Genomic DNA, 25,333 nt, shown 5'->3' on the forward strand with positions numbered 1-25,333 from the left:
AGTTTCACTGAACAGAAAGAAGCCAAAGGAGCAGAGAGGATGTGAATTTATTTGGTGGTTTGTTTTTTTTTTTTTTCACCTGAAAAGTGTGTGTGTGTGTGTGTGTGTGTGCGCCATTTGTCATCACTTCCAAGAATACTTCAGCAACTGTTCAGTGTGTCATATTGTGTGTGTGTGTGTGTGTGTGTGTGTGTGATTGAGGAGGCTGCAGGTCAAGTGGGTGAGCGGCGAGGGAGGAGAGAGAGAGAGAGAGAGAAAGAGTAAAAGAGCGAGAAGAAGATGCTCCGGTAAGAAGAGTCGTCCATCCCAACATGCGTGCCGTCAGCGGAAGGAGACCAGACAAATTCACAAGCTGCTTTTTGCCTCCGAGTCTTCTTCGGCACAAATGGGGAGCGTCAGCGAGCTGTGTGCTTCCAGCTTTCAGGCGTTTTTGTGTCCGACGGTGCGAGCGTTGGAGGCGGCGGCTGCTGCTGCTACGAGTGCAGGTCAGTGATGGCTTACTGGTTTATTAACACTTTTACAGAATTGGGAATTGAATGTCCCGCCTCTTTTAAGGATGCAGGGAGGGCTGAAAATGGCCCCTGTGCTGCACTTTGGACACCTGTGGCTTATGCAGTTCGGTCTGAAAATGTCCTAAAAGTATGTTATTATTAATATATTATTATTATTAAAAGTATATTATTATATTATATGATCTATTTATCAATAACTAAATAGATAATAATCCAATATAAATGTGAATACATGAAATGTAATATAAATATAAATATAAATATAAATATAAATATAAATATAAATATAAATATAAATATAAATATAAATATAAATATAAATATAAATATAAATATAAATATAAATATAAATATAAATATAAATATAAATATTTTTCATAACAAAACTTTTTTTAAAATTAAAATATAAAAAATTAAAATGAAAAATAAAGTATATATATAAAAAGAGTAAATAAAATAAAAACTTTTTTTAATTCCAAAATTCCAAAATAAAAAATAAAAAATAAAAAATAAAAAATAAAAAATAAAAAATAAAAAATAAAAAATAAAAAATATAAAAATATAAAAATATAAAAATATAAAAATATAAAAATATAAAAATATAAAAATATAAAAATATAAAAATATAAAAATTAAACATGAAACATAAGAAATATATAAATAATATAAAATATAATACTATAATATAATTAAGATTAAGATTATGATATGCCTTTATTCGTCCCTCAGTGGGGATATAATATTTTATTATCTAAAATCTAAAATCTAAAATCTAAAATCTAAAATCTAAAATCTAAAATCTAAAATCTAAAATCTAAAATCTAAAATCTAAAATCTAAAATCTAAAATCTAAAATCTAAAATCTAAAATCTAAAATCTAAAATCTAAAATCTAAAATCTATGTATAAAAATATGATGTGAGCATGTGTGTTTCTCACCAAGGCTCTAGCCGTCATGTAAATATCAGCATAACAACCCGGAGCGAGCCAGACTGCCACTAACAGTTGCCGTGGTGACCGAGTGTTTTTTTTTTTTTTTTTCCTATTTGGCATTTTTGTGTGCGTACACACATGAGTCAGGCAAAAACCTGTGAGCGAGCTCGTGCGTGACTTGGTGGGCTCAATGTGAGAACATGACGCACGCTCCTCGCCCTCTGGGGCCCGGAATGGATCCTCCTCTCAAGTGGGCGCTGGAGTGATTTCATCTCCATGGCGGCCCACCGCTCGGCCTTTCACTTCAATAGAGCAACTCCATTGGACGTTTGTTGGATTGTGTCATTCTACTTTTTGTCAACCATGGGGGTTATCTGATTCAGGGAAAAAAAGGTCATCAGAGAGCTGCAGCGGCTCTTCCTTACCCATCCTCTGCATATCCTGTTATTGGTGTGTCCAAACGCTAAATAAAACCTCTGATTCAAGAACACAGCTGCAGCGCTTTGGCCTCTTTCCTTCCCGCCACAATCCAGAGAGATCCCGTACAACAGCTGCACTCAAAATTCTAAATAGTACTGCACAGTGCTGTTCATTTGTGTCAATAAAACATGGACGTGCACTGAAAAACATATTATTCCCCTTATATTTGTGTTATGTTTAATATGTGGAAATATAATGTAACTTTATACATTTATATAGTTATATAAAAACAAACGCACACTCTCACATCATATTTTTATACTCTTATTTTTAGTTTTTAGTTTTTAGTTTTCAGTTTTCAGTTTTCAGTTTTCAGTTTTCAGTTTTCAGTTTTCAGTTTTCAGTTTTTAATTTTTAATTTTTAATTTTTAATTTTTAATTTTTAATTTTTAATTTTTAATTCTTGATTTTGTATTTTTTATTTTGTATTTTTATTTGTTTTATTTGTTTATTTATTTATTTTGTATTTTTTATTATTATTATTTTTTTTAATGACAGCCATACTGGTGGTTTCATCCTCATCTCCCTCAATAGTCGGCGTTTGTCATTACAAGCCGCCTTCTGATTGGCTACAGCATCCAAAACCACGCCCACTCCAATGAGCCTCACTGACCGCTTTTTAGTTTTTAGTTTTTAGTTTTTAGTTTTTAGTTTTTAGTTTTTAGTTTTTAGTTTTTAGTTTTTAGTTTTTAGTTTTTAGTTTTTAGTTTTTAGTTTTTAGTTTTTAGTTTTTAGTTTTTAGTTTTTAGTTTTTAGTTTTTAGTTTTTAGTTTTTAGTTTTTAGTTTTTAGTTTTTAGTTTTTAGTTTTTAGTTTTTTTAGTTTTTAGTTTTTAGTTTTTAATGACAGTTATCCATACTGGTGGTTTCATCCTCATCTCCCTCAATAGTCGGCGTTTGTCATTACAAGCCGCCCTCTGATTGGCTACAGCATCCGAAACCACGCCCACTCCAATGAGCCTCACTGACCGCTGTCTGCGGTCTTGTCCCAGTTGTCAGTTTTACGCCAGCGGACCGCTGTTATAAAACACTTCCTTTGGTCTTTAAACTTTCTTAAAAGTTCATTATTTCGCCGCTTTTGTGCGTGCGGGTCGTTGAGCGCCGAAGCGAAACATGGTGTTGAAGTCGGAAGACGGAGTCGGTAAGTTGCCGGGCTTCCGTTAACTTGGCTAACTTAGCTAACTTAGCTAACTAAGTGTGTTAGCTGCAGGTAAACATCGACCGGAACACATCGTTCGTGTCTTTATAAAGGATTATTTTGCTGTACGTTTGCAAATATTTAACCATTTATGTTACTTATATAAGTGAGAAATAGTCTCGGTCTTTATTAACCGCTCACAAAGCGAGCCATTATTCGCCGACTTGGACCGAAGCCACACTTGATGAGGTTCTATACGACCATTTATTAGCCACTGTTGTTCATGTGTATCGGGAAAGAAAGTCAACATTCTCACGGTAAGAACCCAAATATGACGGACCTTTTTAAACGTAGTCCGGCTACAGACGTTTAGTGGTTGTAGATATTGTGAACCGTGACACCCCACTAACTAAATGACATTTTCCTCTAGTATTTATAGTCTTTGTTGTGACGTGGAGTAACCGAATCCAGCTACAAATGGTAATGGTAATTGTTCTATTTAATTTGAACATGCATCAGATTACAATTGAATGCATCCCATAATTAGTTCACAGTTCCACATGTCCAAAAGGAGTAGGAAGAAGCAAAGCTTATTAAATCCTACCCCTCCATCTGGTACTTTTACAATCAGTAACTGTTACATTTGTTCACTTCCTGCTTTCCATAATACAGTTTAAGTTTTTTTTTTAAAATAATGTACCTCGTACCGAAGTACAAGGTGATATGACCATACAATGACATAATGGGTACCATTGTAAGTGTCAATATAGTGATATATATAGCACTTCATGACTGGTTCAAGACTCTTCATCCTTGTATTTAGCAAACATTAGCAGTATTGTTTCTTTGGCTCATTGTTTGTTTGAGTTCTGTACTCAATCCATTCCGTAGTTTGATTCCACATACTGAAATGCTATGGCTTGGGTTCAAATGTAGACTCTTTTTTTTTTCCGGTTTCAAAGAGGAAACTACCAGATTTGGTGCATTCTGCTGCTGTCAAGACAGAAATTGTTAACCATTTTGCATCCGTGCAGACAGTAAACACCAAAAAATAAACACACCTTCCATCAAGATAAGATAAGATATTCCTTTATTCGACCCTCAGTGGGGAAATTTGCATTGCATAGCAACAAAGAGACAGAACCAGTTAAACAGCAAAAAATAAACAACCTGAAAGTATTAACAAATTAACAAAAGATTAATCTTAAGGTTGCATGCGTAGGGTAATCCCAGTCTAACTTTCTACTTTTCTGCAGTTTAGTTCACTTTGAACCGGTCTACTCTCCTGCAGAGTCCGCCATAACCTCAAGATTATATCGAGCCGGTCGTCCTCGGCGCCAGCTGCTTGCGGACGGCACAATTCTTGCATTATGACTGGTGCCAGACGACCCAACGCCCCAAACAAGTCTAAACACATCATTTTCTTTTTCTTCCTCGGACCAAACTGTTTTAGCCTCGGGGCCTGGGTCAGCTGTCACCCTGACCCCACCCCCCCCCGCCCCCTACGTGTGGTTCGATGGGACCAGACCGAGTGGGGCGGTGCGGGTTTAATTTGCGGGCATTAGAATGGACAGTACGTTACATTACGTCACACTAGGGATGGCCATTTGGTTACATGTACTTTATTAGGATTTTATAGATTTCCAACAGTAGATTCCGAGGCTTCGAGCTAAAACGCTTACACTTTAAATGCCCAATTCCAATGTAACATTTTCGTTGAAGCCTTTTCCACCACATGAAACCACAGAGAACATACTGTATTTCCTTCAGGCAGCAAGCTTCTAAGTAGGGCATGAACCAACTGCGCCCTCTAGTGGTTGGTAACCACTTTTTTTACCACTTTATTGGCTAATTAGAGTGTTAAAGTTGGGTTATACTAACCCTGCTAGCCTCCATTCACGCTCTATAAGAGGAGATTTAGCCAACTTTGACCGGTGTTTATCTCCAATTCAACCTGTTGAACTGATTGTTCAGTGTTCCACTACGGTGGTGTACGGTGTGGAAAATGTGACGTCATTTGGCCATGCCAAGTTGACTGTAGGGGTGTTACCTCATGTCCAGAGAGCTCTAAGAATAATAAAAAACGCATTGAGAAGGTTGTAAACAGGTTTTCTATGCTACAACTACAAAAATAATTTATAAATAAAGAATCTTTTGCAGAAATTCACTGTTGACTGTTATTTTTTTTAATTTTATTTAATTAACGAGGGATGACTGCACCGCCTTTGTTTCAAGACGTAGTCCCATCAACAAAATGATTTGCATATCCTGCCTAATGTATCTAATCTAAACTCTGCTCATCTGGAGGAGGGGGGAGTAGGGATAGATGGAGGGAGGGGAGGCGCTGGGGGTAGGGAGGGGTAATGCCTTCTCTCTCCCACACGCTCCCGGTGAGTCCTGGTGTCCTAACTGGGGGGGTCTCAGACGCAACTGGACTACTCACAGGAAAGGGACCGTACTCTTACTGGCTTAGTAAGTCATTAGGAAAACAAGTGGTGTTTACATTTTGGGTTAGGGGAGGCTTTTATTGTGAAATTCGCTGCTCTGGGACCGCTTAAACTGGTAAGAATAAACCTATATCTGTGTGATTATAAGTCATGTCTATAAAATGTATAAAAGACGATATGCTGTGTGTGTGTGTGTGTGTGTGTGTGTACTAGCGCATACACAATGTCAGTCATTCAGAGCAGCTGCCGGCCATGACAAAGCGTCCCGTTTCCCGTTGAGGCAAACATGCACACTTTGTGACCTCCAGTTAGAGTTTGCCATTGGTTGTGTCATTGTGTACTGGTTTTAAATGGACTTTATCGATGGCAACGGTTATTCACGTCCAGCTTAGTTAAGTACTTCTGTCTTTGAGGTTTTTTTTTTTTATTTCAATTTTTTTAGATGGGCTTTAATGCTACGTACATTTGGGTGGAGGTTTCCTGTTGAGAACTACACCTTTTACTTTGAAATCCCCGTGCTATTTCCACATAGACATGAAGTCAAGAGGTCGAGTTCCCGCTGGATCACGAGGCAAAGCTATCCTCGCAGTCAGTCAACTTGTTGTTAGCGAGTGAAGGCTGAAAAACGTATTTCTGAGATGATTAGATAACGCTTGCTGTGTTTGCACAAGAGGACAAATATTGTCGTCTTTCATTTTGGAACTTCAGGCTGGCTGGATGGATGGATGTTGGCGGGCTAATTTCATAGATATAAAAATAGTGTTGCCATAGTGACCCTCAACCAGTGGGACTCTCAGGTCTCCTTTTGTGTATGTGTGTGTGTATATGAGTGTGTTGTATTTATGTACACATTCTTGTTCGCCCTCAGTGCCTGATGACCTCAGCCCAGAAGAGAGACAGGAGCTGGAGAGCATCCGCCGCAGAAAACAGGAGCTACTGCAGGACATACAAGTACACACACACACACACAGTCAGGGGATCGTGAAGACCCGGGTTCGATTCTCCATATGGAGTTTGCATGTTCTCCCGGTGCGTGGGTGGGTTTTCTCCAGTTTGGCGACTCCAAATTGTCCATAGGTATGAATGGTTGTTTGTCTATATGTGCCCTGTGATTGGCTGGCGACCAGTCCAGGGTGTACCCCGCCTCTCACCCCCAAAGACAGCTGGGATAGGCTCCATCATACCTAATGAGGATAAGCGGTACAGAAAATGGTAAAACTACGTTAAGCCATCATCGGCGAAATACTGAAAAGCGAAAGAACATGTCTCTTGTTTCCGTTCCACAAACAAACAGAGAAAAAAATAAATTGGCGTTCTTATCGCAGATCTTCATCCTCACTCGTCTGCAGCCAAACTTGCCTCTCCAACTTGCCCTCAGGGACTAGCGGGCAACGAGCCATCAAATATTCCAGTAATGGAGACGGACCACGCTGTCTGTGTAGAAAGACGGGGGGGTCGTAACCATGGAAACTCCTGTGGGGGGAGTCCAGACTGGAGTTATGTACTTGGGACGAGGCGCGTGTCTGAGCCCACTCGGTCGGATGATCGTGTTTCTAATCTGAGACGCATTCCTCGTCCCATTTTTGTCCTCGTGTCCGCTATCGTTTCCGCTTACTCCGGCTCCTGTTTTTTTTTTTTTTTTTTTTTTTTATACTTAAAACCCTTTCACTCCTGGCCCGGCACACCACCGTCCTCCCAGTTCCTCCAGCGTGACGCTCACACAGTCTGGGACCGGTGGCTGGCGTATCTGGGTCAGGACACGAGGGCGTGAGGATTGGGTGGAGGGGAACTTAAGGGCGCCCGGCTGACTCGTGAGCAGGTGCTCCGGCTCACAGAGGGGAAGAATGTGGGCGGGACAATATCGTTTTTACGTGTTGCCGTGTTGGGATGAAATCAGATATCCCACACACACGGACAAACGTGATTTCCAGTGACTATTCCTTGACATTCCCACTTCTCTTTCTGCTCTCAGAGGCTGAAGGATGAGATAGCTGAGGTGACCAATGAGATTGAAAACCTGGGCCTGAGTGAAGAAAGGTAAGACGGTGTCGCTCAGCAAACATTTACGGGTGCTTTCACAACAAATGATCTAAATCCTAGGTTCCCAAAGTAGGGCATGTGTACCCCCAGGGGGTACACCAATTGTAATTGGGTGTACGTGAATAAAAATGCAAAAGTAGGGAAAGGAGAACAGCGCATATAAGGTATTAAATATATGTGTGCGGGCGGCACGGCGGTCGAGTGGTTAGCGCGCAGACCTCACAGCTAGGAGACCAGGGTTCAATTCCACCCTCGGCCATCTCTGTGTGGAGTTTGCATGTTCTCCCCCGTGCATGCGTGGGTTTTCTCCGGGTACTCCGGTTTCCTCCCACATTCCAAAAACATGCTAGGTTAAATTAGCGACTCCAAATTGTCCATAGGTATGAATGTGAGTGTGAATGGTTGTTTGTCTATATGTGCCCTGTGATTGGCTGGCCACCAGTCCAGGGTGTACCCTGCCTCTCGCCCAAAGACAGCACCCCCCGCGACCCTCGTGAGGAAAAAGCGGTAGAAAATTAATGAATGAATGAAATATATGTGTGCATTATATGAACAAATCACTAATTTCTTTGTGCATTCAGAGTGTCGAATCTTGAAGATTTGATTTATATTGGTGTTGCAATCCCTGCACGTATGTATTTTGTATTGTATGTATTGTACTTTATCATGAGCTTAAAACCTGACACAACAATTATTTGGAGTGCATGAGAAAGCAGATAATATTTAACAGAACCGATGTTGTGATAACTCTGTGTATGGAAAGATCTACAGGGATGTCCCGATCCCATGAGCCACATGATCACGGGAGTCAGGAGGTTGGACCCCCCCCGCACCGCTCTACCACCTGAGCCATGCCGTTTATAGTGTCTTCCTGTGTAGAAACATCTCGTTACACTGTGGACACCCGTGTCTTTGTAGACCACACGTCCTGCCGACTACAGCAGACTTGAATACAGACGTTAGCTGGACTAATTAGTGTTAAATGGAGCGGTCAGGCCACTTCCTGGTTGGTGTAGGAGATGTGGACTTTAACGCCATAAAGTACGTTTCTCCACATTTGTGTTTATCTGGATCTTTGTGTCCAGGAAAACCATGCAGAGGAACAAACAGATGGCCATCGGACGAAAGAAGTTTAATATGGACCCCAAAAAGGTGAGTAGCACACTTTCATGCTTTTATTTTGCCTCCACAAAGATGGCCGTGCTGTGTTTGGGTTTTACAGCAGTACAGCATCTATGGAAATATGGAAATATTTAGCATGATAATAACCGTGTTGCCTCCAGGGGATCCGGTTCCTGATTGACAGCTCCCTGCTTAAGAACACCAGCGAAGACATCGCCCGGTTTCTCTACAAGGGCGAGGGCCTGAACAAGACGGCCATCGGCGACTACCTGGGGGAGAGGTCAGTGTTTACGGCGACGATCTAAGCTTCATGGAGGACACGGCCAGCCTGATCAATGCCGCTTATCATCATCATCATCATCAACTGCGTTGGTCGCCAAACGAGCGTCTTTTCTCTCCGCTTGCGTTGGCCAGAGACGACTTGAACATCGAGGTGCTGCACGCCTTCCTGCAGCTGCACGAGTTCACCGACTTGAACCTGGTCCAGGCGCTCAGGCAGTTCCTGTGGAGCTTCCGTCTGCCCGGCGAAGCTCAGAAGATCGACCGCATGATGGAGGCGTTCGCTCAGCGCTACTGCCACTGCAACCCCGGCGTGTTCCAGAGCACCGGTGCGTTGTCCAGGCAAAGAACCCGACGCCCAACTCCTCAACAAACGCTTTAAAGACAATTATTGCCCCTCCCCCAGATACGTGTTACGTGCTGTCCTTCGCCGTCATCATGCTCAACACCAGCTTACACAACCCCAACGTGAAGGACAAGCCCTCCGTTCAGAGATTTACCGCCATGAACCGAGGGATTAATGACGGAGGAGACCTGCCGGAGGAGCTTCTCCGGGTGAGAGATGTTCCCCGACTGGCCAGCGGGACGCCTCCGGGGGGGTTGACTTTGACGCCGTGTTCTTCGGCTTTCTTGCAGAACCTGTTTGACAGCATCAAGAACGAACCCTTCAAGATCCCGGAGGACGACGGCAACGACCTCACGCACACCTTCTTCAATCCCGACCGAGAGGGCTGGCTGCTCAAACTGGGTACGCGGGTTTCGCTCCCCCGTCCTTTGGCTGCCATCTAGTGGCGTAAAGCGTTTACATTCCACTCCACCAATGTGCGGATTTAAGACCTGACTGTTTTCTTCTTTTCCTTATGTGTCCTGTTTATGAAACCAGGAGGTACGTACCGTCGGCTTTAACGCACCGCTTGGCTTCCTGTCACTTGCCGTGTGCACGTTAGCATTGTAGCGCACAAAACGGTTTCCCTCAGAACTGCGCTTTTAGTCAAAAATCACTTTGGCTGGACTCCTGCACACGACCCCCGAAACCCGCAGCTTTAATCCCTGCCTTAACATAACAGCTGAGCATCCATCATCATCATCGTCAGGGCTAACGTGTCATATATGTCCGCAGGGGGCCGAGTCAAGACCTGGAAGAGGCGCTGGTTTATTCTGACGGACAACTGCCTTTATTACTTTGAATATACAACCGTAAGTACTTTTGTCAGCATTCCACTTGGGTTCTACACACAAGCGCGTTCTCGCTCACGTCCACAGGACAAAGAACCCAGAGGGATCATCCCCCTGGAAAATCTGAGCATCAGGGAAGTGGACGACTCCAAGAAACCGGTAGAGATCCCCGAATCCGTTACGTGTCGTTTCCACAGATGTTTTTCACGCCTCCTCCCCTCTGCTCTCTCGTCTTAAGAACTGCTTCGAGCTCTTCATCCCGGACCACAGAGATCAGGTGATCAAGGCCTGCAAGACGGAGGCGGACGGCCGCGTGGTGGAGGGCAACCACACCTTTTACAGAATCTCCGCCCCCACCGCCGAGGAGAAGGACGAGTGGATCAACAGCATCAAGTGAGCCCCCCCATTCACTGGAATAAGCCACCTTATTCCGGATAGACGACTTTATATTATATTATTATTCATTAATTAACAGCCCTAATTGAAACACGTTCTGATAAAGCGTCCTCTCCCCGCGCACCCGCAGAGCCGCCATAAGCAAGGACCCCTTCTACGAGATGTTGGCCGCCCGCAAGAAGAAGGTTTCCTCCCTGAAGGGCGTGTAGAGCGTGCAAACAGGTTTGACTGACGGCCGCAGCTGGAAAAACGGAGTCGCAGCCGAGATGTTCACGAACCGCAGCCTGACAACTCTTGCACATTTTAGCGACGGCAGCACTTTTTATTTCCCGGCTGCAGAATCAACTACATTTTTTTGTTTTTTTGGGGTGTTTTTTTTTTTTTTAAACCCCCACCATCACCGCCACCAATGTTAGAGAACCACTTCCTCAGGGTTTGTTGCCTCTCCAGGTGAGAAGCCAACATCTGGTAAAAAGACGACGCTAATAGAATCAAATCAGAGGCTGGAAATTGAAACTCAATTGGAGCGCTAAACACGAGCGTTTGTTCGGCACAGAATTTTTATTTTTTTTCATGGATTCAAAGCACATTTAGTGGGAACGAAGCTCATCTGTTGATATTTATTTGTTCTTATTTATTGTTTTGTTTGTCTCATTAAAAGTGTCCAACCAATCAAAGATCTTGGTTGGCTTTTGTCGGCATGGAAGCCCAGTAGTAAACACTCCTACATTTGGGCGCTATGCTGCCACCCTTGGGTTGGCGTGTGTGTGAACCCTTCACTAACCTCCTCTCTGGTTAGAGTAAAAAAAAAAAGTTGAGGAAAAAGTCATTGCATTTTTAATTGACTAAGATATTAGTTCACATGTACCAGCAAGTCCGTAAACTCGCGAAATGTCATTTTGGGACTCGGGTACTTGCAGTTCGCCATCACCATTCGGTGTCCTACATTCATTCTCAAGTCTTTTTCACATGTGATGCTGTATCCTCGCGGGCGGAAGACACTTCCGTGTGACAGGTCAGTAACATCGGTGTGTGCGTGTGTCACTCAAGTTCAGTATTGAGACTCCCAGCAGGACGGGAGCTTCTCATCTGCACAGAAAAAGAAAAAACTTGTAAAAAGTCTTTCATATTTCCCCCACTAGGGGGCAGACATCACTAAGCTGCATTCAGGGGGTGGTGGGTACGGTTCCCTCCGATGCATCACCCTCATGCAAGCCTGCTTGGGGTCCAACCTCATGTCACTTTCTAACAATAGAACCCACTGATGGTAATGAGCTTTTTGTTTTTTCCTGTCAGGACCAGCAAGACAATAAGCGCTGAAGGCGGCGGGCGGACGGACATCTAAAAATGGCTCCTATCCTGAGGTTAGAATTGGAAGCATTATCAGATGCACTACTTGATGCACATGATTGTTTCCTGTTTGCATGCTGTTCTAAAGTCTACATGATCTGACTCACTGATGAAAAACGTGCATAAGTACAAGTAAGCGCATGTAGTGAACTTTAAAGAAAATATTTACATGACTTTTTTAACCCTGCGTCACATTCCTAGCTGTCGTGCAAGTCCAATCCGCATCGAGGTGAGCCTCCAAGCTTCACCTCGCCAGCCGCATCGCGGTCATATTAAAAAAAAAAAAAAAAATCAGACTGAGTCAGAGTTAGGAGTGAGTCAGTGGATCAATGACTGTGGAGGTTTCTGTGGTCACAAGAGCTTGGCTTCTTAGTGACTGTGCACCAATAAATCAGCAAATCCTGATTTATTAGAGAAAAAAACCTGTTAGCAGCAGTTTGTGAAATGAAGAGTTTTACATCTAAGGGTGGTCAGCGTTGAAATCGAACCTTCCGATCAATTCAATGATTTACTTTGATGCTATTCTTGTAAAATTCGTTCATATTTTGACTTCTATTAAAGCTTTGAATGTGCCGTGGGCCACACTTTGGACACCCCTGAATGACCTAGTCGCCAATTATCCACTAGGAGGCGGTATTACTATTATTATTATTATTATTAAATGTACATTTAAACATGTCGTTAGTTGTCTACATCTCCAGGCTATGCTACCTCAGAAGAAGTTCTTGATGAGAGGGGTGACCAGCTGCACCCACAGCTTGACGTGACGGTCCGGCTGTTCGAATGTAGACCTGGACACCTCCGAGGAGCGCTGGTACAACATCTCCTGCTCCTGTAAAGTCAGACAGAAGAAGTGAACAATCCATCGTCATCATCTCTAAGTGTAAAAAGAAAAAAACCAAAAGCAGACCTCTTGTAGCTGATCCTGTAATTGTTTGTTTTCTGTTACGATGGCAATCTGGGCCTCAAGGTCGCGGTGAACTGAGCGGTAGCCAAAATTTGGGGAGCCTATCAGCGTGAGGCAAGGTCGATCCCGCCCCTGGAGGTAGTACCACAGACCTGCACGCCGAGAGGAAAAACGGTTTGGATCTCCATCACTTTAGAGTACGCAGCAACAGCGTCGACGAACGAGAACGAGGCACCTTTGGCGTGGAAGGTCCACCTTGGCCTGTGGTACTCGTGCAAGCGGACCCTCTCCTGCTGACCCAGTCGGCACACCTGGTCGTAGAACTGGCTGGCGATGTGCGTGTACGCGTCGGGGATGGCGCCGGCAACCCCCTTGGCGCCGAAGAAGCCGTTGACCTCCGGGGAGGCGGTGAGGATGCGGTAGGTGGCGCCGGTGCTGAGCACCAGGCGCATGTACGCCCGCGTCAGGTTGAAGTAGCCGGACGTTAGGAAGACGGTGGAGTCCGGAGCTGCTTCGGTCAGCAGGCGCTGAGGGGGGGGGGGGGGGGGGTCGAGAGAGACGCATGTGAGGTAGATGCTTAAGATGTTTCGGTGTGAGGCCCTGGTCTGCCAATGTCAATGTTTGCTTCCATAGATCACGTTTCTGATTGTCAACGTGGATCATGTGACTTGTTGCTGTACTCCTTTACATTCCACCTCGCTGCTGATTGTTTTCCTGACTTTGTGCCCAGAAAAAGTGACTAATAAGGGCTGAAATATTCCTCCAAAAGGTTATTAGTCATGTTTTTATTCTATGAGTCATGTTCACAGTGGGCCGGCTGCTGTTCTCACGCACCTGTGTGACCTGCTCGTCCACCTGGATGCCGAGAGGCTTCATCTGGACCAGGGGGAACACCCAGGTGTCCTCCTCATCCTCATCCGCATCCTCCCTCGCCCCCTCTCCTTCCTCGGAGAGTTGGTTGAGGAGCCGCTGGCGCGAATGGGCGGCTTCCACGACCTCCATGATGCGCTTGCTCGCGACGGCGGCGAAGTCCTGTCTGTCACCTGGTTGCCATGGAGACCAATACAATTGAGAAAGGTAAGTTTCCTGCTGAGTGATGCATGCACAGTGTCCCTGACGTCTGGCCATATTATTATGTATCCCGCGGGTGTCCAAAGTGCGGCCACAGGGCCATTTGCAGCCCGTGGCCATCCTGTCAGTATATTTATTTTGTCCCAATATCCACACAATCCTTAGTGAACAATGAATGCCTTATGGCTCGTAGACTTTTCATACTGCCTTTCACTTCTCGGGAAGTCAAACAATTTCATTGGCTCATTTTGAGTGACATCACCACGTTTGCCGTCACGTCACCGTAATAAATGATGCTGGCATTGGCCATCCTTTTGAATTTGAACAATCCCAGTTCTGATTCTTTGTTTTGATTTTTCCAATGCTTTTAGAGGCAGGGTCATTTTTTTTTAGGAAACCCGGATTTAAGGAACACAGGTGAACAGGATATAGCCGTAAGCGCTCTTATTTTGAAGTTCGTAAGTGTGTTGTGTGAATTGAGAAGGTCCCTTACTGTGCAAATTAGGGTTGGGCGATATTGACCTTCGCATACATTTATAGGTTATCACATGGTTTGTCTGGTATCAGGCCAGGTATCATGCCCCCAACTGTCAGTATCAGCCCGAGACCGAAGGTCCTGATACCAGACAAACCATGTGATGATCTTATTATCACATACTATTTAATATTTACTATTATACTAATATTTACTATACTATTTACTATTTAACCGCTGACATGTTGACAGAGCACAGAAGGCAGCAAAACAAACGCTGTTCTCTGATTGGTTGTTTCACGGGCACGATACCAGAGCAGCGCGCTCTGAGTGGACAGCTACGGGGGCTGATACTGGACATGGTTAAACTCTATATTTTATCAGTATCACTGCTCTGGGCTTTGACACAGTATCATTTCGGCCTTTTCCCGTATCATTCATGGGCGGTTTCTAGGGTACAGGGCCAATTAATACTGTAGTATGTGATAAATCACGATATAAAATATAAATTCATCAGTCTTGTATAAACAGCTCCAAAACCCACACGTGTCTCAAATTATAAAGCACATTTATTTATTGCTAAGAAAGTGTCTAACTGTTCTAATGGACATATAGCTACTAAATCTCCAACATACTGTAATGCCTGTGCTTGTCGTGAAGGAAGATGTGGTTATTATTTTAATGCAAACACGTGTGTGTGTTCACGCGCATGTGTGTGGCCGAGGGCATATCATCTTGCAGAATCAGTGTTACATCACGACTCTATTCCTGGTGTTTGTTTCCGCAGTCTGGCAGACATGATGTCATTCACCCCAAACCGACATCCTGGAAGTCTATGCGTTGTAAGCGAGTATGTGGACATACGCTTTAGGTACACCTGCTACAATACTCACTGTAGTTTACAGAAATGCATTGGCTGATATGTTTATTATTGGCCTCTCGACCAATGATGACGTACCTTTGTACGGGTGCACCATGCCCGGCTGCACGGTGACGGAGTCGTCGGGCTGAAGCTGCAGGGAAGCATCTCCGACGGCATCCACCAGCTCCGAGAAGAAGTCGGCCAGTTCACGGCAGTTCTCCAGCAGGACGTAGCGGTCCTGTCTGTTGGTGAAGTAGGAATCGCTCAGGTTGGCCCTGAAAAAAAAAAAACAAGAAGGTCCGTGAAAGATATGCACTTCCTGTATGGCGTGCATATTGTACATTCATTCGTTGCTTGGGAGATTATTATGCGCCTGTGAAGTATTAAAACAGGAAATACGGAGAGTTGACAGGTATTTGGACGGTCTTTGTTGACGATCCACGGAGCTGCCAATTCTGTGACAGGCGCCAGATAGGAAATCCCCACATTTCTGCATTTTTCTGTTGCATTTGAAGCGTTCCCAAGAAGGGATTAGAAGCCTTCAATGACCCACCCGCTGATGACGAGGCTGTCGTCAAACAGGTAGACCTTGATGTGCTGCACGCCGATGGTCTCGTTGAAGCGCTGCGGCACCAGCAGCCTCAGCAGGCCTCTCAGGTCGGGGGTGTGGTACAGAGAGACGCGCATCTGCGAGGTGAAGCGCTGCAGCAGAGGCAGCAGCATGCTCCTCGAGTTCACCTGCCCTGCAAGCGGGGAGGAGAGGATGAGCGGCCTCTACTGGGTCCCAGGGGGGGAACTGGGACAAGGACGGTCGGTGACTGACCTCGTGAGCCTCGCGTGTAGTCCAGCAACACTGAGACCTTAAAGTCGGGGGCGTGGCCTTTTTCTTGCGAGCTTTCCAGAGCTTCCTGCATGCAGTCCACCTGCAACAACACCAATTTAAAACCATAAATACATGTTTGTATCAGGTGCACCTTTTGGGTGTTAAGTTGCTATGTGATGAATTTAGTGCTGTTAGTAGTGACGACATCATAACTGTCACTGTACACTGGTATATTTGCACATTTACACATTTGGCACCTAGACCTCACAGCTAGGAGACCCAAGTTCAATCCCACCCTCGGCCATCTCTGTGTGGAGTTTGCATGTTCTCCCCGTGCATGCGTGGGTTTTCTCCGGGTACTCCGATTTCCTCCCACATTCCAAAAAAACATGCTCGGTTAATTAGCGACTCCAAATTGTCCATAGGTATGAATGTGAGTGTGAATGGTTGTTTGTCTATATGTGCCCTTTGATTGGCTGGCCACCAGTCCAAGGTGTACCTGATACATGTTTGTATCAGGTGCACCTTTTGGGTGTTAAGTTGCTATGTGATGAATTTAGTGCTGTTAGTAGTGACGACATCATAACTGTCACTGTACACTGGTATATTTGCACATTTACACATTTGGCACCTAGACCTCACAGCTAGGAGACCCAAGTTCAATCCCATCCTCGGCCATCTCTGTGTGGAGTTTGCATGTTCTCCCCGTGCATGCGTGGGTTTTCTCCGGGTACTCCGATTTCCTCCCACATTCCAAAAAAAAAAAAAACATGCTAGGTTAATTAGCGACCCCAAATTGTCCATAGGTATGAATGTGAGTGTGAATGGTTGTTTGTCTATATGTGCCCTGTGATTGGCTGGCCACCAGTCCAGGGTGTACCCCGCCTCTCGCCTGAAGACAGATGGGATAGGCTCCAGCACCCCCCGCGAGGAAAAGCGGTAGAAAATGAATGAATATTTTTGTTACAGCATCGAACACATGTTTGCAACCTACTAAATATGTTTTTGCGTGATTTGTTAAAATATATTTGTGGAAAAACGTGGCGAGGGATGAATAAATACTTTTCCTGGTAATTCCATTGATGAAGAAATAATCCTGCTACTAATTTCATTGAAGTAAGTATCACAAATTGCTTTTTAAAAGTAATTTACATGTGTAACACTGCATGTGCTATAAAAGTGGCATTCATATTTTTTTATTTCCTGAATGGTGCAGGTCTGGGTTTGCGTCAGAAGGTGCTGGTTTCCAGCAGGTGGTTCCCGTGGAAACACAGCTATTAAGCCCCCGTTTCACTTGCCTCGCTGTACCGTGCTGCTTTTTGGCACCCTGGCTTTGTGGCAATGTCTGCTACTTCCGAGGTAGGTGCTCACACCCACACATAGAAGATGGACTGGATGTGTAAATAAGTGTGATCGGCATGTGTGCGGTTATTAGAAGATCCTAATCTGCCAGTTCAAGGTAGACTGGAGGTCCTTTCTCAAAGTGCCGGTAATAAGATAAGCCATGTGTACAAATAGTCATATAATTCTGAGCTCAACATCTGAACTTCTCGTTGTATGTGCAACCTTTACCGGGCCCACAAAAAGGGAGGTTTCTCACTGATACTTGGCGGATGACGCTAACTGCGTCGATTAAAATCTGTTGTTCCTTTAAGAGCGTGCCAAGCTATGTGCACGGTGGCATTTGACAGTGCGGCTTTTTGTCATTTTTGACATCCAACCAGCCTTTCATCCCAATGACGGGACAGGATTTGACTTTGTAGCAGACTTCCCGTGGGGGGATATCGGCCACCCTTAAAGCCTGAATGTCAATTCTTCATGTTAGTCTTGTACTTTGTGGGAATAGTTAAATACTACATATTGCAGAAGAAGAAAAAAATGTCGGCAGAAGAATGCGTTGTCTGGCCTTGCCACGCCAAGAAAGAACAACCTTTTAGTTAACTTCTGGTGGAAATGTGACAAAGAAAGGACAATAACGCCCCTTCCAGTGTCTTTGTTTACGCCACACTATTACATGCAGGCTGCAGGACCTCTGCAGGGACTGTCGCCGCTTTAAGCACAGCAAGTAGTTAGCCTCCTATTCATTTATTCTTAAGTTTGAAACCGAGTGGGAGAGGAAAAAGTAAGAAGCCAAAAACATACCACTTCCACATTGAATGGGAGGACTCTGCAGCCATGGTTGATTCAATGCAGTGCAAGTTAGGCTAATGTATGGTAGAGTCACAAGTGTAGAACACTACATGTCACTTTCAATATTTTTTGAGTAATACTTGGCCAGAGTCGAGCACAAAACAGCAATGGGAGTGATGTTTGAACCGAGGGATGACTGTAAAAAATGTTTAAAAAGATATTAATATTATTGTACCATAGCATCCCATCCTCACAGTGGTTGTGTTCCCTGCTCTTGACCTCCTTTTGTTGCACTGAATCCTCATCAAACTTGAGAAAACAACATCAAAAACATCTTGGCTATCTTCCGCGTGGAACGCCTGTGACTCATCCTTTAAGATTTTTGGCAGCGACGGGCGCTCATTCGCAGGCTTTTCGACGCGTGACTCAGCTTCTCTGCAGCTCATACCGTTAAGATTTGTGTTTTTATAATAAAAACATCACATGTAGGGAGGAATAAGGGGGAAAAAAGAGCTGAATGCGAGTCCAGACTGTGGTTTTTCACACTGTGTATGTTGGGCTCGCAGGCACGCCATCGGCGGCCAACACTGCTGTCCTTAAAGACGTAAAACCTCAACACTTTGCAGTCATTCCTTTTTGTTGGCATCGGGAACATTTTTATTCTTCTCTCGAAGCGGACTGTGACTCACTTTTTCTGGCATCTCTGACCAGCTTTTTTGGCCTGAGCCGGTGTTTTGGTGCTGATATTGCTCTCACCTGCCCAAAGTCAAGATGTCTGTCTCAAACACACACACACCACGTCTCTCACCAAGTCTTGTTCCAGCTGACCCGTTCCCAGATACAACGAGGCCAACACCACTCGTCTCTTTGCAGTCCTCACACGTGCCTGATGGGAAAGCAGGAGAGAACAATGAATTTTAAGTATGAAAGGGGGGGATGTGAGCGTGATTCCCACAAATGACGGCAGCTGTGTTTCCAGGCTGTCACATGCTCTCGGAGCAGCTGGGGCCTCTAAAAGGTTCATTCAGGATTTCGTTTTTATTCTTAGTGAGGAGTACGTGGCCATTTGTATTGCGTACTAATTAAGTATCACCTCAATAATGCATGTACTTCATCTGTGTGGAGAAAAACAGGGTGTATCTGTCACAAGCGCCGGCTTGCACCTGCACAAAGCTGACCTTCAATGTCTGGTAGAACTGGTCGGGCGAGGTGAGGACGCGGATGCGGGCACCGCTCACTCGGAAGGCCGGCAAGTGCTCCGCCATCCATCGGAAGCGGCCGTTGAGGCTGTGCGCGCCCTGGCCGGGGACATGTTCGTGTGACGGCTGGGCTTTGGCCAGCAGGGGTGCCAAAAGCAACACGGAGGACCTGCGGGATGGAAAAACCTTGAGGGTCATGCTACATGAAACGCCGTCCAAACGTACAAACAGCTAGTTAGCATCCCGTAAGTATGGCTCATTATGAAAGATTATTCATTTTAATGAAATACCAACAGTTCTATTGTCTTTTTGACTAAATGATAAATTATTGTGATGCTAACTAACAGTGCAAAGCTGGAAGAGAATAACCCCCTGGTTGGCATGGCTTGACTGGCAGTACATCTTCAATGGTGACCAACAGGTTGGTAAACGCACAGCAACATCTAAAAGCTCCAAACTCAGAAATGACCAAAACAACAAACACCACAAAACAATATGCTGCAATCACATAAACAAATTAAATGAAAAATGCACATACAAAACCCCAATGAACAACAACATCAACATTTGCTGTACAAAAAAATAAGTTTGATGTCTATCTATGTAATAAATACCAAACGTAATTAGCTGCTCTTATAACCCGACATCAACTATTAACTATATTACTACAATAAATATGTCCCCAAATGCATACCTCAAATGACATTTTACTTCGTACAGTATCTATAAAAAGGTAGCTATCTGGCTGGGCGGGACTAACGGTGAAACATCCAATCCCATCTCAGAACCTTACAACCAATCAGAGCTGCGCATGTACACCGATGATTATCGAGGACAGGCGAAAATGAACGAGCCCCATCGTTAACATTGTCCTACAGTCTGGCGTTCTAACGTCGTGTAAGGTAAAACTGCTGCTACGGTGTATCTGAAATGACGACTTGTGTTCTTTCATAACAAACTTCCGCAGTGACGTAGTAACGCGCCTCATTTATGGGAATACATTATCTTAACGTTAACCTTTTCACTTTTCTGGGCATTTTAAGCTAAAAAGACACACGTTTCGAGCAGTCTGCCCCACCGAGCTTGGCGGTAAAGCCGTTATTTGTTAAAAAAGAAATTAGCAAACGTGCTATCATTCGGAGGCTACTGACACTGTCAACGGGATGCCTAGCTTACAGGCTGACACGTTGGATTCCGTCGTCTGTTCGTTGTCTTATTCGAACCGCGTCACTTACCCGCCTCCTTTGTCCCGCGCACGGAAGAGCCGGTCGGATATTCGCGTGAAAACCCCGGCCAGGGCCGGCGAGTACACGAAGTACACCAGCCTCCTCCACGACATGGGGGCCGCCATTGCTGCAGTGGAGTCCGTTTGAAAAAACTTTATTGATTCGAGGAGGAAAACAGCGGCTGAGGTGGGAATCGACGAGAGAGTCCTGCCTGCTGTCTTGCAGTGAGTATAACTTCTTCTAACTGTAATTCAACTGGAACTAGTTTAACTTCTCCAGGATCTACCCGTCATCGTACCCGCAGACGTGCACGTTAAGCAAATGTCACACAAATATTGCTCAAATGCCACACAAATACACCTTAGGAGGTGTGTAACACCCACACATACAACTTTGTGGTCTTTGTACAGTGATGCTCCGTGTGCATTTCCCTGTGCATTTGATAATAAATGCACATTAACACCAACAAGATGAAACAATTGATAGTGGAAATGTTTGCGTGTACTTTGCAATTTGAAAAAGTGTAAGAAATAATACAAGTGTATGGTGTTAAAATGTATGTAGAATATTACTAATTAATTCAGAATGCAAAGATTCGGAACAAACGAAAAAATTCAAACATAAAAATACATACACCTAAAAATAAGCTCTGCTTCTTCCGCCTGCTTTTCAGAATTGGCAAGCAGGATGTTCTTTTAATATGACCTTGTTAAGCATGTTGTAAATAAGCTGCTACCTAGCAATTTGAATGTGATGAAAGCACACTATGAAAAGTGCAACACAATTACTTTCCGCTACTCGATACAGAAGATTTAGTCAATAAAAGTGTGCTTATTTTCACACGAAAGCCACAATGTGATGATATATTCAAGTTAAAGTGGGGAAAATGTGTAAAAAAAAAATGTGTCAAACCTTTTGACGTGTGTGTGTAAGCATTACCAGGAAGTAGGTCTGCAGTGGTCACGTGAGTATTTATTGGCAATCTGCCCGAGCCCACGCGCCCGTGCGCGCGCGCCCCTGTGCGTGTTTACTGGAAGGACTGAAGGGGGCGGGGCCTTACGATCGGCTTTACTCACTGGAAACAACCTCCGGTAACCTTCCACCACACACACACACACACACACACACACACGGTCCGGCTACCTCCTCCGGCAGACGGCACCGCCGCCGAACTCCCTCGGCCAGGAAGGCGACCTCACAGACTTTTTTTTTTTTGGTGGAGAATACTTCGCCGGGGGGATTTTAATGCCTGAGCTAATAATCCTCCATTTAGCACTACTCTCGGGTAGTTTGCCGAGCGTCTCTTTCCGCGGCGAGCAGCGGCGCGGGGCTGTGTCAATCCGCAAGGTAAGTTGACGGCTCGTGCGTCAAGTAGACCGCTTTAAATGTCGTATTGTTTGAAGGCTTCGCTTAACGTGCACTTTTGTTCTTCTTCTTTTTAACGGCTAGCTCGCTTTGGGGTTGTTTTTGCTAGCCGGCAAAATCCTACCCCCCCTTCCTCCTCCTCCTCGAGGCTCGACAAGGGGCCCCCCTCTCCAAGTGTAACCGGAGAAAGGGGCCACTGTGGCCAGTAGCGGAGGTGGATAGAGGATGAGTTCTCCGTGTCACCCTATTTCTCAACCCCCCCCCCCTCACCCCCTGTTGCGGCGCAGAAACGATCGAAGGCAATTGAAAGCAATCAGGATCCGGTTGCCGTCTGGTCTGCACATTGCATTGCATTGCATTGCCATGTCTCATTGAAGCCGCGCTAGCTGCCCCCCCCATTCATGCATTTGTCACCGTAGCCACAAGTGGCGTTCGAGTGTAAAACGAGCCCCCATTGACGCCGTCAGCGATCTGTTCACATGAATGGTTCGTCCGTCTACAGTAACCTCTCCTCCCGTGCAGCCGTGTCTAGGTGCTCTCTCCCAGCCCCTCTCTGGATGCATCGGACTCCCCTGCCCCCGGGGCCTGGTCCCGGTGTGTGACCCCGCCGCCGTCCCCTTGCTCCCCGTCGGCGTCCTGCACCTTCCCGCCAGTCCATCTTGGAGCGGCGGCTTCGGGCCCCCTGCGTCCCCGGCAAGTGGAGGCTGGGGGCGGCGACGGCGGCGCCATGGTGGCCCCTCGCGGACGCGAGTTCCGTGCCATGAGCGGCGCGACCCCCTCGGAGGGCAGGGTTCAGCAGTCCGACGTCACCCCGCATCACTTCAAGCCGTTCAGCTCGCACGCTCACTACCAGCAGGTCAGTCTCGTTTTTTTTTTTTTTTTTTCAAAGTTTTTGACTGAAAACATCAAAAAAATTAAAAAAGCGTCCACCCGTTTCAGGTGATGCGTGCGTTGGGTAAGCTCCAGGAGAGTGGCTTCTACTGGGGCGCCGTAGGGGGGCGGGAGGCCAGCTCCTTGCTCCGCTCGGAGCCCCCCGGGACTTTTCTCATCCGGGACTCCTCCGACCACCACCACTTCTTCACGCTCTCCGTCCAGACGAGCCGCGGGACCAAGAACCTGCGCATCCACAGCGAGGCCGGCGGTTTCTTCCTGCAGCCCGACTCCCAGTGCACCCAGCGCCCCCCCCAGTTCGACTGCGTGCTCAAACTCATTGCGCACTACATGGGGAAGGGGCCCGACGGCGGCGAACTGAAAGGCCGCGGCGTCTACCTGATCCACACCGGCGGGGAGCGGATCCCCCTGGAGCTGCGGCGACCCCTCCTCAACTCTCTGTCTTCCCTGCAGCACATGTGCAGGAGGACCCTGAACAATCAAGGCCTGGGGGGGTCGCAGCAGGTTCAGCAGCTGCCGCACACGCTCAGAGACTTCCTGGAGGAGTACGACGCCCCCATATGACTGACGGGAAGCGTCCCAGGACGCCGACACTATGGACCAGTTCTCAGCGGGAGACCCAGACTTGACCTGAGACGCCGTTGTGAGGTCAGTGTGGTTTTTTTTTCGGGTGCGCGCGGGGGGGTTCGAGTGACCTGAAGCTACGGGTCAAGTGTCAACTCTCCCTACGACTGACTCGGACGCAGAGCAGAGCCTCGTAGAAGATGAAGCGACGCCCTTAGAGATGAGGGCGCGGGGACCAAAGGTGTCTTCGCCCCCGCCCCCCCGCCCCCCTCCCATGGCTGCTCTCTACCTTCACACGGGACCAAAACAAACAGTGCAACAATGCTCCATGCAGGGGATGATCATAATGGGGCGGCGGGGGGTGGCCAGAAGAGCGGGAAACGGGATTAGGAAAAAGGACATTAAAGGTGGGCGTGGTGGCCGCTGCAAGGGGGCGGCGTCATACCCGCGGCGCTTCAAGGAAATGATGGTCAGGCGTGCACCGGAGCCAAAATGGCGTCTCAAAACGGGGGGAGGGGGGGGGTCTCCAACGTCTGCGATTATTAACGACATATTCCAGTATTAGATATGACACTACATCATCTAGCTAAGATGTGGATACTGACGACATTGGATTCCTTTCGGCATCTTTCATGCACAAACTGTTTCAAAATGCCACCCGCCCCCGCCCCCCCTGGCACCTCTCAATTTTTCTCATTTTTTCGAGTTCTCATCTCAAATGCGGTGAAATGAAAACATACGTAGCTTTCGCCCCCCCCCCCCCCCCCGATGAGAAGATACATTCATTTCATTGCACATGGGTGCACGAGTGCCGCCCTGCGAGGTTCATTGCCCCACGACGCGCTCGTTCTCGTGTTAATCATTCATTCATTCATTGCTTCATTTATTATAATACGCCGCGTTCGGAGCCGAGAGGCCGGATGAAATACTAAGAGGCGGCGAGTACGTGAATCGGCGTGGCGGCACTCGTACGCTTCATTCATTCATTTTACCGCTAAAGGAAAAACCCCAGCTAGACCTTCAGTGTTAATGCTCGCATTTCAAATCAGTTCATCAGTAAAGCTCAAAGAAGACAGACGACACAGGTGGATTGGAGGATGTGCACCCCCCCACCCCCGCCCCCGGAAAGAAATCCTATAATGACAGAAGAGGAAAAGAGCAAACTGTGTGTTGTATATTCCCCCCCCCCTCCAGCCGTACCTCTTGACAGAACGTCTTCCCAAACAAGAAAAAAAAGGGACTTTGTTATTGTTTGTGTGTTTATGTATGTACAAAGCAACAGCGGGATTGGACGGGAACCTCTAACAGCGCTAAACCTGTGATCCATATTGGAGCCCGGAGGCCTTCTCACCCCCCCCCCCCTCCTCCGAAGCAAAACACTAAAATCACGGAACACGACGTGGACCTGACTGACGTGTCTTTGTTTGTATGTGAATCCTTTTTTTGTCTTTTATAAAGACTCTTTCTACTCACTGCAGGAGGCAGGCCACTAGTCTGGCGCGACACAAGCTGTAAAAAAAAAAAAAAAAAAAGAAACAAAAAAAAAAAGACAAGAATAAATGGAGGAGAAAAAAAAAAAGAAATCAACGTTGCACATATTTATATTTCTAAAATATTTCAATAATTTATATTAAAGAGCACTATTTTTACAAAAGCCAATGCCTTTGTTTGCCCCGTGTGTTATTACACTTAATGCTGTAAGTCAGTTAGCGTAGCATGTCGCTAACGGCATTGTTTGTGGGATTTCCTCGCCGGGGCAGAGCCCCGCGGTTCATGAGGGTTACAATTACTGTCAGCGCTTGTTTTTTTTTTTCTCCCGGGCTACTACGGTGCATTCCATACAGCGGGACCTATATGAGCGGAAAGGGATGGGCGGGGGTGGGGTTTGGGGTGGTGGTGGTGGGGGGGGGTAACAAAGGGATTACCAGAAGAGCAGTTCCACACTTGGAC

At 45.9% G+C, this 25,333-nt stretch overlaps 3 protein-coding genes across 7 annotated transcripts; 2 read left to right on the forward strand and 1 right to left on the reverse strand.

Moving 5' to 3' along the window:
* Positions 1–260: 260 nt before the first annotated feature.
* On the forward strand, positions 261–11,316 carry LOC131126127 (cytohesin-1). 3 transcript variants are annotated; one of them, XM_058068335.2, is made up of 12 exons: positions 261–485; positions 6,376–6,458; positions 7,480–7,544; positions 8,633–8,699; positions 8,831–8,949; positions 9,084–9,277; positions 9,355–9,503; positions 9,585–9,696; positions 10,069–10,145; positions 10,212–10,283; positions 10,363–10,517; positions 10,651–11,316. In XM_058068335.2, exons 1-12 carry the CDS (start codon positions 386–388, stop codon positions 10,727–10,729), a joined length of 1,272 nt encoding a protein of 423 aa, XP_057924318.2. In that variant the 5' UTR covers positions 261–385; the 3' UTR covers positions 10,730–11,316. The 3 variants fall into 3 exon arrangements, with proteins under 3 accessions (XP_057924318.2, XP_057924320.2, XP_057924321.2); XM_058068337.2 differs by lacking the exon at positions 261–485 and adding an exon at positions 2,863–3,063 and having other exon boundaries at positions 10,651–11,313; XM_058068338.2 differs by lacking the exon at positions 261–485 and adding an exon at positions 5,467–5,622 and having other exon boundaries at positions 9,585–9,697; positions 10,067–10,145; positions 10,651–11,311.
* On the reverse strand, positions 10,914–20,815 carry pgs1 (phosphatidylglycerophosphate synthase 1). Of its 2 annotated transcripts, none has more exons than XM_058068333.2 (11): positions 20,573–20,815; positions 19,317–19,506; positions 18,947–19,024; positions 16,009–16,108; positions 15,739–15,928; positions 15,282–15,460; positions 13,612–13,820; positions 13,013–13,304; positions 12,781–12,929; positions 12,582–12,702; positions 10,914–11,609 (listed from the first exon to the last, which is right to left on the reverse strand). In XM_058068333.2, the coding sequence occupies exons 1-10, from the start codon at positions 20,686–20,688 to the stop codon at positions 12,583–12,585; spliced, it is 1,623 nt and encodes a 540-aa protein (XP_057924316.2). In that variant the 5' UTR covers positions 20,689–20,815; the 3' UTR covers positions 10,914–11,609; position 12,582. The 2 variants fall into 2 exon arrangements, with proteins under 2 accessions (XP_057924316.2, XP_078647468.1); XM_078791342.1 differs by lacking the exon at positions 20,573–20,815 and adding an exon at positions 19,683–19,911.
* Positions 20,076–25,042, forward strand: socs3b (suppressor of cytokine signaling 3b). 2 transcript variants are annotated; one of them, XM_058068346.2, is made up of 3 exons: positions 20,076–20,787; positions 22,451–22,784; positions 22,868–25,042. In XM_058068346.2, the coding sequence occupies exons 2-3, from the start codon at positions 22,656–22,658 to the stop codon at positions 23,381–23,383; spliced, it is 645 nt and encodes a 214-aa protein (XP_057924329.2). In that variant the 5' UTR covers positions 20,076–20,787; positions 22,451–22,655; the 3' UTR covers positions 23,384–25,042. The 2 variants fall into 2 exon arrangements, with proteins under 2 accessions (XP_057924329.2, XP_057924327.2); XM_058068344.2 differs by lacking the exon at positions 20,076–20,787 and adding an exon at positions 20,797–21,910.
* The last annotated feature ends 291 nt before the right edge of the window (positions 25,043–25,333 follow it).

This window comes from Doryrhamphus excisus, linkage group LG6 (genome assembly GCF_037039965.1).
Source record: "Doryrhamphus excisus strain RoL-2023G ecotype Guam linkage group LG6, RoL_Dexc_Guam_v1.1, whole genome shotgun sequence".
NCBI lineage: Eukaryota > Metazoa > Chordata > Actinopteri > Syngnathiformes > Syngnathidae > Doryrhamphus > Doryrhamphus excisus.

Bases quoted from the DNA above. Each gene is read 5' to 3' on its own strand.
- LOC131126127 (XM_058068335.2), top strand. From the start codon at position 386: ATGGGGAGCGTCAGCGAGCTGTGTGCTTCCAGCTTTCAGGCGTTTTTG. The intron at 9,278-9,354 runs GTGCGTTGTCCA...CCCCTCCCCCAG, and splicing joins CGGCGTGTTCCAGAGCACCG to ATACGTGTTACGTGCTGTCC. The intron at 10,146-10,211 runs GTAAGTACTTTT...TCACGTCCACAG, and splicing joins ATTACTTTGAATATACAACC to GACAAAGAACCCAGAGGGAT.
- pgs1 (XM_058068333.2), bottom strand. From the start codon at position 20,688: ATGGCGGCCCCCATGTCGTGGAGGAGGCTGGTGTACTTCGTGTACTCG. The intron at 19,507-20,572 runs GTAAGTGACGCG...TCCATCCCGCAG, and splicing joins GCGCGGGACAAAGGAGGCGG to GTCCTCCGTGTTGCTTTTGG. The intron at 12,930-13,012 runs GTGCCTCGTTCT...CTCGGCGTGCAG, and splicing joins GTGGACCTTCCACGCCAAAG to GTCTGTGGTACTACCTCCAG.
- socs3b (XM_058068346.2), top strand. From the start codon at position 22,656: ATGGTGGCCCCTCGCGGACGCGAGTTCCGTGCCATGAGCGGCGCGACC. The intron at 22,785-22,867 runs GTCAGTCTCGTT...CACCCGTTTCAG, and splicing joins CGCACGCTCACTACCAGCAG to GTGATGCGTGCGTTGGGTAA.